Here is an 11,847-nt window from a genome sequence, read left to right as displayed (position 1 = left end):
AAAAATGGAACACAATTATTTTCCACATACAATGTGGATAAGCTTTCATCCCGAAGATGAAATGGATCGACAATCGACATGCTTCATAAACTTCTATGTCACAAGAAAAAAACAAATCAGCAATCGTCATCATATCAGCCTGTCGTCAACCTTCCTCGTTCATCAAGCAAAATTATTTGGCTATTTTTGTTGTTTTAGTTTCATAAGCTTTTTCTGAATTTGTTTGGTGTAAAATTTTCTTTGGTGGCTTACCAAACACGTTCTCTCCGATATACTGCAGATAGGTGTCCAGTATGGCAGAGCCTCCCCCGAACCCTGGCGGGTAGTCGTCGTGCTTCATAGCGGTGAGGCCATGTGGCAGGCTCTCCACGGCTTTGGCGGTGACTGCCCTGACTGCTGGCACTTTTGTGATTGTTGTGTTCGTCAAGTTGTTTATATCTGGGAATAAAAGTTATTGTGAGCGGATAGAAGATGGTCAGCTTTTTATGTTGCTATCCTCATAAAAATGGACATCTCTTAATATCGAAGGTTATTAGTATTTAGAAGTGTATTGAAATAAATAATTTTCCCTCAACAAGGCAATTTAGATGTAATTTTATAGAAGAAAAGTTTTGTGTGAGCAGATGGAGAAAACAGTTAGCTAATTGAAGTCGCTCATTTCCTCGTTAAAATGGGCATCATCTCGTCATTTCGAAGATATTTATTGAAAGGGCCTTGAAGTTTTTTGAGATCAGTTGTTTTGGACTTGTCACAGAAGCAGAACGAATGATTCTTCTGCTTTTGATTAGTGGCTTTTCGTTGTGCCACCAGTCGCCAAAGCACACTGTACATTCTTAAATGTTGCAACTTGCTTGTGCTTCATAACACTTACGTGGAGGAGAGACGGGTATGGAGTCCTGGTATTTTGATTGGCTGAGGTCGTCATCGTTGTCACCACAGAGGGAGCTGTTCTCAGAGGCAGCAGACTTGGCGTCCAGCTTGATGTCCGAGCGACGGGGGCCGGTGGGCGACGCTCGTGCCCTTAGCTGTTCTGGTGATACCTTCACTCCTGCTTTTGCTAATAATCTGGAAGTTATTAGGTTTAGATGTCTTATTATTTAGATTCTATAAAAGTAATGACTTTATAGGGCCTTCCGTTAGAATTCTTCAATAGCTTTACTATAACTTTGCCTTTTTAAAATTACTAAGTATGTATTGCAATTGTTTAACTAGAATTCTATACCCTCCTGATGGAAGTAAATAGGTTTGACATTTGTATTTAATCAGCAGTCTATTAATTTCAATGTTTCTAGGTGCAGGATAGAAGTTTTTAAGCGCACCAGAGGTCAGTCTTAATGACTAAAAGTTTTAGTTTCTTCGACTTAATTTTATTTTATCAAAGGGTTTTTACATCATCAAAGAGCTTATTCAAGTTTCAACAGAAACTGAGCACATAATCATATACTCACTGGCTGGCGAGTTCTGGGTCGAAACGTGTCGGCATCTGCAGCACTGGGAGGTCCTTGGTGGAGATGCCGCGATGTTGCCGCGACATGTGCGAGTGGAGCGAGTTGCGAGACTTGGCCACCGTTCCACAGAGGACACAGCTGAGGAGTTGAGAACAAGTGAGTAAAGCAAAGAATTCCACTTTTGGGTAAGGACTTCGTATGTCATAACGGAAAGGTATATCGAGTAGCTTTCGAAATTTTCAAAAAAAAATCTTTATCTGCTAGGAAGTTCCAACCTCCATCTCTGGAGACATTCTTTATAATTTTGAAAAATTGATATAGGGCTAACCTAACGGCACAGAATATAGTTTCTGATAAAAATGTTAGAATAACTCGTCGAAAAAAAATAGGTTCATTTTTTAGTGGAGTAGGTAACCGCGTAACAAACCTACAAAAAAAACATACTGTCGAACAGAGACCTTCCTTTTTTTGAAGTCGGTTAAAACACAATTGAATAACATACCGGTATCCAGGACACACAGTGTGTTTGTCTTCAAGATGCGTTCTCAGCGTGTGCGCGGATCGGTAGATCTTTCCACACTTGGGGCACGGCCGGGGATCGGTCGCTCGCACGCGCAGAAGATCTTGCGTTCTACGACAGCCGCCTGCAAACAAAATTCTACTTAAGGCAAATGGCATATGTCTTAAAATTCAATTGTGTAATTCTGTGTTGAATAGAAGAAAAATCAGGCTAATATTGACATTAAAGTTTGTTTACAAGTCTTTAAAAACAGCCGTAAAAATTGCCATTTTGTCCACAAAAAATATTGTGAGCGTGATGACGAAACTTTGTCATCGGAAAAATTGGTCCTTCGAACCGGATTTGGTTAGCTGAATTTCCTTCTATCCGTACAGTTTAGACCTGTTTTATTTTATCTTACCTTTATCTGTCTTTAACAAAATATTAAGCTAATAATGCAAATCCTAGTGAATAGAGAGTAAATTATTGGGCAAGTAAATTCTCTGAAGGAAGCGTTTATTTTCAACACAGGAACTTATAAAGCAACCCTTGCAAAACTGTATACGCATACTTCAGTGAACGAGTCTTTTTTAAAGCTACAAACACATTACTGTGTTGTAATGTGTTAAGTGTTGCAATACCACGATCGGCCAATCGGAGTGTGACTTGACCGTCCGCGTGCCCGATTGCCACAACCGATTAGTGCGCGCGTCTTCACCAAAGTGTGATTGCGAATTGCGATAGCCTGTCGGGCACTACAGAACAACACAGTAAAAGTAATATGTTTGCACATTTCTTTACTCTCGAGTCACACATTAAAAAAATGCACCGTGTTTCTACTTCGTAGTTTTATTGTTTATCTTTCATATAAGCAGACAATTTGTTCGGTAAAAATTAAATTATTACGTATATATCGTATCACTAATACAATCGCAACTAGAATCGTTTACTCACATTGAACATTTGGTTATTGAGATACTACATAAACCCTGTTTGATTAGAAATTTCCAAATATGTCTGTAAAGTAACTTGTTTTTGTAGCGACAAGTAAAAATAACTCTGGACGACAAGATATTAGATACTTTTTATGGCCCGGGAAACGAAATGTTGACTGAAGAAACAATCGCGTGACGGAACAGACACTCTCGTCATCGCGCCTCACTTCATATAACTAAATAGATTGAAAAATCATCCAATAATTATATCAGTTCAACGTAAGAGCACTTTTTTCTGGATAGGTACCTATAGACTATAGGTACTAACAGTTATAATTCTCACCTTATGCACATTGCAACATATTTACGTAAAACTACCCTCACTTTTCAAGTTTGAAACAAATAGTAATCCAAAGATATTACAAAACTCCTTATCGGTAAAGCTCATACAATCATATTTCAATAAAATGAATGCAAATTCGTATGTTTGTGTGTGTGCGTATGCGTGATACGCAGGCAACATTGATAACTGGCGCGGTGTTTAAACTCCTTTGAGCATGGTTCAAAATATGGGGGCCTGTGACTAGTCCATAGATGTCGTTACATTCTAAAACTTGCGACAATTTAAACAATTATTTTGTTTCAGTTTGCTTCCACACTTGGAAATTTCTAAACAATTAGAGTATACATTGTTGTACGCTTAGAAATATATTCTATAATAATATAAAGATATACGACGTTGCCTCTCAGGCGTCAGGAACAATTTTAACTACTCGCTAATTTTTTACCAATATTTTATTGATTTTGGAGATCCATTTTGCGTTCCTATCGCATATATTTTTAAGGCTTTGACGGTAGGCGACACAGATGAGTGTGGGATTTGAACCTCGAGTGTGAATTTTCGATACAAATTATAGCTCACCAGCTCCTGTACTAAATCAGTATACAGACACATTAAAATTTCGTTAGCGTGTTTCAAGCTTCATAGTGAGTGATTAAAGATACTTGTGGTGCCATCTAGTGAGATTGTTGTAAGTTGTATCGTGTCACCCTGTGGCGACCGTTACATTAGTAACCACAGAACTGACGGAAAATTTGATTTTTCTTTTCTTTTCTTATTTTTGTAATTATTATTAGATGATGAGCGCGAGTTCATGCGCTCGGACTTAGTTATTGAAAAGATCTTAAAGGACTCAGATTTTTCTGGAATAAAAAGTTAACAGACAGACAGATAGATGTATTTTCGCATTTATAATATTAACAAGTAAAAACACAATTTACCCAGTATTTCGGTTTAGCAAAAACTCACTAAAATATGCAAAAGTGCCCCTAGTGGACGATTAGAGATGTTGGTAAATATTACTTCCTTTTCAAAACTCACACTCTAGGTTGGTATTTACATGCTAGCAGTCTTTACGCAAAGGCAAATAATGCATAGTTTATTTGCAATGTAATAAATATCTGTGACCGCCTTTTGTATAGAAAAGATAATATTTTGAAGTTAAAAATACGAAGAAAAATATAAAGTAAAAAAATAACGTTGATATTTTCTAAAGATGTTAAGTTACAATAGAAATAAAAATAAATAACTATGGTCTCGATACGAAGAAAAAAAAGCAAATGAGGTAAAATTATTTTTATGTAAGTCTATACATATGTTTTGTTAGATAGGTACCTATATGTTCAGTATATATTCTATTAGGCATCTAAATTACGTTTTTCATAAAAATATATATGTATATTATTACGTATATTATTATTAGTATTATATCGTGTAGATATTTCCCTTATCTCTATGAAAATATATGCGAATGGAAATAGCATATTATATACAATAAATCCCTCCCGTCTTTTAGCCGAAGAGCCGGTGGAAATTTTTGATGAGGTAACTGATCAAATTGAGACTTAAACGGGATTAAAGAGAAAAACTAACTAGGAAGAATGTTGGCGCATCGCGGGCAACAAAGACCGACTAAACGACCAATTGCGTGCTCTCTCACGGTAAAAATCCCGTCGTGCTCCCTTCGGTCCCCTGTAGAGACCTAAAAGTCATCTACAATGCATAGTTTAATTTGGTTGCCGGTATTTACCTACGGACAAACTTTCAGATTCTATCAATTAGCTCCTCAAAATTTTCCACGAGCTCTTGGCCCATTTTTTCGTATGTCCCTACTATGACTAGATATGTTTTAGATTGTGCTCTCTGCCTACAGGGCTAAAGGAATTTTTAAAAAATAAACCCTATTTATTGTGAACGTATCAACTATTGCGTTTTAAAGGCATTCGATTTCATTAAAATCTATTTCGTATTGTCTTATCTATGGTCGAAAATATACACATACAAATACAATGTGCAGGCTGGGGTACAAAGGTTTATATTTTTCTAGGCACTTTATCAAGTCTGGTACTATTTTGAAATAGGGCTAATTCGGCGATAGTTTGACAATTATTTTCAAATTGTGGGTAGTACATAAAACTAAATTAATTTGACTAGACTTATAGTCCTGCTGTCCTTTCCCGTAGAAAATTGTGAACAGTACGGCCACTGCTTTTGATATTTCTCATTATTAACAACTGATTTGTCAATTTATGCCAAATTAGACTTTATTTCGAGCTATCATAATTCATAATTTTATATAGACCAAGAGACGTCTTGCATAGTGACTTTGGCTCTACAAATTCTGCTTTAAAAAATCAAGTCCAAATATTTTATGTTCCATCACATAGATCAAATTATGGTTCTAGCACGCGTCAATCCTCTACCAGTTTCTTCTAGTCTCTTGCTCTATCATGAAACAAAAACCTGTAGGTATACTTAACTATTCTATAATGTTTTCAAAAATTTTAGTATAACCTTTGTACCCCATACTGCCACGAGGAATGGGGCAAGAATGTCCTGATAACAACACCTAAATCACAAATTATACCAAAAATGATCTCAAAGAAATTTGTGCGTTCACATGTTATTTTGCAGACATTGATTCCTGTAATAATAAAACACAGTTATGTAGGGAACTACCAGGGAGTGCAGAGAAGTGGCTGGATCGTGATCTGACGGAAATATCGGATATACTTTGGAGAGTGTGCTCAGAAACTTTGGAGAGTGAGCTCAGAAACCTTATTCCTCCAGAATAACGAGAAACCGTGAGCGTTGGCATACTTATGCTGTCGACAGTCAATCTATTCGTACGAAATGTTTTTGCTCAACGTTTTTCATAAGAATTACTAAGGCGTCTCCTTTTGGCGTCCGTGGTTCCAAACCTTAACTACCTTCAAGACAAGAGTGGATAGGCATCTTCTAGGCAAACGCGCTCTAGTTGCTCTTTACAAAGGCTTGATGAAGGCAAGCCTATCTTGAAATTAGAAAAAAAAACATTCACACGTACCCATATTAAGTATGTAAGGCGTCCATAAGACAACAGGACCTGCTGCCACAGACACTCCTGTGAGTTGTGACTGACGGATTACCTACAGTCTAATGCGATGACGATTATGAAGAAACTAGCTTATGCCCGCGCGTGGATTTAAGTTTTCCAAAATCCCGTGGGAACTCTTTGATTTTCCGGGATAAAAAGTAGCCTATGTGCTAATCCAGGATAATATCTACCTACATTCCAAATTTCAGCCAAATCCGTTCAGTAGTTTTTGCGTGAAGGAGTAACAAACATACACACACATATACAAACTTTCGCCTTTATAATATTAGTGTGATTACTGAATAAATATATGGATAACTAATTTTTTTTTTCTCGGCAACCATCATTTATGATCGACAGCATTGTCTGAGGCAGAAGCAATCGTCCAATGAACACGGGCAAAGAGTTTGCTATTTTTATAAACAGATCATGATCCAGCCACACCCCTGCCTTCTCTGTAAATTCCCCCTCAACTTAAAAGTAGGCAATAATATTAATAATTATGGTATAGTAACATCAGGACACGAGAACTAGGAACGTAACGACAGACATACACAAAACACAAGTTCGAAGCAACAATGGAAGTTGGAGACACATTCGGGAAGTAAGGAATGGTCTTCTCACTAGTTGCACTTCGTAATCTATCAATGGCACCAATCATCACAAGTCATAATGCGCTTTACAAAACTAACACCGAGCCTGCACTGTAGCACCCGAGGACGCAATAGAAGGTACACCCATAGTACGACACATCAAATATGGAACTTTCGGAAGCTAGGCCATCCCCGGGAAGCTACAGTGCACCCTAAGTTAATATACTTAAATAATATCAGTCTATACTACTACAAAAATAATTTTCAGTCGATTTACTCTACTGGTTTAATAGTTTATACATCGTTTACGTACGAACATTACTGCTGAATATGAAAATGCATCGTGGAGATCATCGTTTTTTGGGCTCCCAAAAGCCCCCCTGTCGGAGCCCGATAGTTCCGGTTCACAGCCGTTTTTAGCTACTTTAGCCGAGATATAGGAACGAGTTGCGCGCTTTCCGCAGATTCACGCGACTAGTTTGCCCAGCCGCAGCTCCATTTGAGCGTTTTCATCTTCTCCCACTGGCGGCGGTGCTTGATGCGCATGTGGTTGCGCACGGAGTTGGGGTGCGCGAAGTAGCGCGCGCAGCTCGCCACGGGGCACACGGGGCTGTCGCGCGGGTAGTGCGCCTCCAGGTGGCGCCGCGCCGCCGCCAGCGACGCCAGCGGCGCGAAGCACAGCGGGCACTGCAGCCGCTCCCCCTCGCCACCCCCTCGCCCCTCCAGGTACTTTAGCAACTCGCTCCCGCCTTCGTTCTCGACGAATTCGCCTATCGCCGGCTTTGCCAACGCGTCCCGCGCCGCGGCATCTGCAATGCCGACAGCACCAAATTACTCAACGATAAACGGTTGGCAAATCCGACGATCGGCGTCTAACGATCGTAATCATAATAAACGGTCTAAAAATATGTCGGATATAGTATATCGGTAAGAGTTCACCACCAGGCGGCGGCGGGCGGACAGGGCGCGCGCCGCCTCTACGAGGCCTGGCGCTGGCGGATGCCGTGCGCTTGCAGCTGGTGGTTGATGAGGTAGTGCTTGGTTTTGCACTTCTTGCCGCAGTGCTGGCACGGGAACCACTGGTCGCGGTCGGTCTGCGAGTGCACGTTCAGCATATGCTGGCGCAGGTTGGAGGTCGAGGAGTAGACGCGGCCGCACAGCGGACACTGCGGCCGGTAGCCCATCGCCGCCCCGCCCGCCAGAGCCGCCCCTGTAACACAGAGGCGGCGGTTAGAACATTTAGCTACTGTGAGTGTATCGGTCGCGGTCGAGGGGGGCGGGCGGGGCGGGCGCGGCGTCGCGGCGGCGCTGCTTCACGCCGTGGATGGAGTTCATGTGGATCTGCATGTACTGGCGCGTCTTGAAGGCCTTGCCGCAGACGGGGCAGGCGTGGGTGAGCGCGCGCGCCGCGTGCACGTTGAGGATGTGCTGCTTGAGGTTGCTGTTGTTGCTGTAGAGTTTGCCGCACGCGGGACACGCGGGCTTGCCGGCCTCGGCCGCCTCCGCCTCGCCGCCCCCCGCCCAGCCGCCTCCTGGGCAGACGACGACTGTCAGCAACTACTCTACGCGCACGCCTGACTCGTCCGCTCTAGCGCGCATTATGACTTCACTTTCGACCCGCACGAAACTACTGTTTCTATCAAACTAACTTCCATTGTTGCTTTAACGCCTAAATTCTTAATTTGTGGAATTTCTCGGTCAATCTAACGGTGCATTTCGATAATGGACATCAGTAACATACTTGTTATTTACTTGTTAGTGTCGTTGAGAACGTGCAACATGACTCAGTAATGAACAATTAATGACACCCTGATCGCAATTGAGCGCATAAAAAGCATTAAGATTGTTTGATCACAAATTAATTATTTGTTCTGGTCAAATCTAATTGCATTGGTATCTTTGAATACAATAAATCATTACTGAGTCACTTTGGTATGTTAGTGCAATGAAAGGGGCTACTTACCGAAATTGTCTGGGATTCCTGAAGGTCCTGGCAAGCCGGGAAATCCTGGGAAATTTATTCGACATGTTAACCTATATCATCCAAAAAAAGCTATAACAATAAAGGTCAGCTGATCTCGGATCAATTATTCCACTCGGCGGAGTGAGAGCTTCAAAATGCATATCCATTCATTTTTTTCTATGATAAACTTAAATATGCAGCTCCGTCCAGTTTAATGATTGGTCTGAAATTCTATAAATTTTCTGTGGAGTTATTTGACCTTATTCCACCCTCTATTTTCTACTACCATACCGCACGCCACCGACAGCAATTCCACCTTCACCACCTGGGTGCCTGGTGCATTTCGACCACTCGTTATGCCAGATCTTTTTCAACGATCATATAAATTGAGAAAGCAACTTCCTTCGGTGGTGTTTTCATTAGATATGAACAAAATTCAAAAATTCAAAATTCAAAATATTTTTATTCAAATAAACTTTTACAAGTGCTTTTGAATCGTCAAAACAATCTGCCACTGGTTCGGAATGCCGTTCCTACCGAGAAGAACCGAGAAGAACATGGGGTTACTCAAGGGGCGAATCAACAAATTTCTGAAAAGTCAGCAATGCATTTGCAGTCCCTCTGGTGCTGCAAATGTGCATGAACATTGAACAGCTGCAGTAATCATGTAATATCTGTCTGATTTTTCTGCTTGGTATTTACCTATATCTATTTAAAAACAAAATGGAAAACATCAGAAGTGGGATCATGCTTGCCAAAGTATTTGATCAAATATTTGCAGATACGTTACCCACCTGGCAAGTTGAGTAGCCCCGGGAAGTTAGGCGGGAGAGCGCCGTTGGTATTGGCCATGGTGCTGGGATCGTCATAATCCACAGGTTCCTGCTTGGCTCTGTTCTCGCCTTCTGTGTCGCTCGCGCCCGCGTCCGACGAAGACTCGTCGCCGTCACCTGACTGTGAATAAGACACCGAATAAGACAAAAAACCGGCCAAGTGCGAATCGGACTGGCACACGAAGGGTGCCGTACCATCGAACAAGATTATGTACTTCTCGAATTCTGCTAGTCAATTACCGAGAAACTGCATCAATCAATGCTATAACTCAATAGTTGTAAATGGTTCAATTTATTAGGTATAATATTCTTGTTGCAACAATGCACAGCAGCCAATAGTAACAGAGTGTCACAATCATAGGCAATTACGTTCTAGCTGTCAAACTACGAGGGTAGGTAGAGTGCCCAAATGCCAACGATGATGAAATATGGTAACCTGTCTATATTAGGGTATAGGGGAGACAATATCCAGAGAGGATGGAAAACCCAAAACACCTTAGATCGAAGATATGCCGAACATGTCAAACACTTTTCAGCAAAGTGATACCAAGGACATTTAGCTTCAAAAGCGAGGCTTATGTATCAGGTATGTTTGATAAATCTTACCAGATGATTGGACACGCCGGTGAGGTGCGGGTTTTGTGCAGTCTCCAGCGCCTGGCTGAACAGAGCCAGCTCGTGGCCGTTGGTGCCCAGTCGCTCCGGGCTCGCGCCTTGCACCGCCAACAGTTGCTCCGTCCTACACCAGTAAAATGAACCTTCTATAAGTAACAACAAAATTAAAAGTTCCCAGAAAAGGTCATGACTTAGGAGAGGAGTGGGCAGCTAAATCAGACTCAAGTCTTCGATGGAAAAAGCTGAGAATAATGTTTTTCCTACCAGTTCTAAACTTTATTTCGTTCTGGTAAGTTTTAATGGATGGTATTTGTATGAAGCTGGGGGAGGAGATGAGGAGGGGGAGGGGGGAACATCTGCAATGGTCGAAAGCCTGTCGCTTGCTCCCGTACAAATTTGTTCACAGAAAGTATAATTTTCTGCACCATTACCGATTCAGCAAGGCAATTTGCACATACACCATTACGAAAGATGCCTAAACATAGAGCTAGCTAAATAATTGTACGTATCTGCTACAATATGGAAATGGCCATTTTATTACCAAATTATTTCCTTTAAATGGACTCTAGCAATTAGTTTACCGTTGCGATGACGCCACGCTTAACAAAAATCAAATTTTTTGGTCTCGTCTTAAAATAGATGGATATTCTTTCGTATTCAATTGTACCGTTATGAATTGTATTTAAAACTTGTGAAGAAGGTAACCGTAGGACTGGGGGGTGATTTGTTATGATGCAGGATTCAGGTCTTTCAAAAAAGTCGTGGGAACCCTTTGTTTCCTGAGTTGAAAAGTACCTACTTAACTTATGTCCGTCTCCAGGATGCAAGCTGTCTGTGTTCCGAACTAAGGCCGGGGTTGATATGCAAAAAGTAATAGACAGACATACACCTTTTCTTTTCACACTTTTAGGGTTCCGTACCTCAAAAGGAAAAACGGAACCCTTACGAACGGAATAGGATCACTTTGTATGTCTGTCTGTCCGTCTGTCGTTTCTGTCAATAAAACCTATATGGTGCTTCCCGTTGACCTAGAATCATGAAATTTGGCAGGTAGTTAGGTAGGTAGCACACGTAAGGGGGAAAATCTGGAATCTGTAAATTTGTGGTTAGGTACATCGCAAAAAGAAAACTAAAATATGTTCATAAGTAAATAATTAGTATTTTAAAAGTAAAATTAATATACCTACCAAGTGGGGTATCATAATATGAAGGGCTTTACCTGTACATTCTGAATTTTTATTTATTTTTGTGCATAAATAGTTTTTGATTTATCGTGCAAAATGTCGGAAAAAACACCAGAGTACGGAACTCTCGGTGCGCGAGTCTGACTCGCACTTGGCCGGTATTTATTAGTTTGGATTCTGTCATAAGCTCATTGTAAATGGTGTTATTTTCGCACTCGCCAGGTTTCGTGAGGGCAGATGTCAATGGTTGCGTGTAAGAATTTCCTGAGTGTAGGATTCTTAGCACGGATTACACATGACTCATAACCCTAACTCAGGGAAATTAAGGTAAGTATTTGTAACACTTACGAAATTACGTTGA

The 11,847-nt window shown here is 40.9% G+C and overlaps 1 protein-coding gene across 7 annotated transcripts in view; it reads right to left on the bottom strand.

Moving 5' to 3' along the window:
• LOC123865578 (protein abrupt) overlaps window positions 1-11,847 on the bottom strand; it is a 30,885-nt gene that overhangs the window by 7,084 nt on the left and 11,954 nt on the right. For 4 of the 7 annotated variants that reach the window (XM_045906707.1, XM_045906698.1, XM_045906722.1 and 1 more), the window contains exons 7-13: window positions 10,294-10,426; window positions 9,649-9,808; window positions 8,855-8,899; window positions 1,951-2,092; window positions 1,449-1,586; window positions 872-1,065; window positions 253-438 (exon numbers count right to left, since the gene is read on the bottom strand). In XM_045906707.1, coding sequence (XP_045762663.1) covers window positions 253-438; window positions 872-1,065; window positions 1,449-1,586; window positions 1,951-2,092; window positions 8,855-8,899; window positions 9,649-9,808; window positions 10,294-10,426 — 998 coding nt within the window. Of the gene's footprint in view, window positions 1-252; window positions 439-871; window positions 1,066-1,448; window positions 1,587-1,950; window positions 2,093-7,595; window positions 8,102-8,854; window positions 8,900-9,648; window positions 9,809-10,293; window positions 10,433-11,847 lie in introns of those variants that run through there. The other 3 variants (XM_045906741.1, XM_045906751.1, XM_045906713.1) reach the window with 2 other exon arrangements.

Source organism: Maniola jurtina, chromosome 1 (assembly GCF_905333055.1).
Source record: "Maniola jurtina chromosome 1, ilManJurt1.1, whole genome shotgun sequence".
Lineage (NCBI taxonomy): Eukaryota > Metazoa > Arthropoda > Insecta > Lepidoptera > Nymphalidae > Maniola > Maniola jurtina.
Note: the sequence above shows the minus strand (reverse complement) of the source record. Positions and strands in the feature narration are given on the sequence as shown.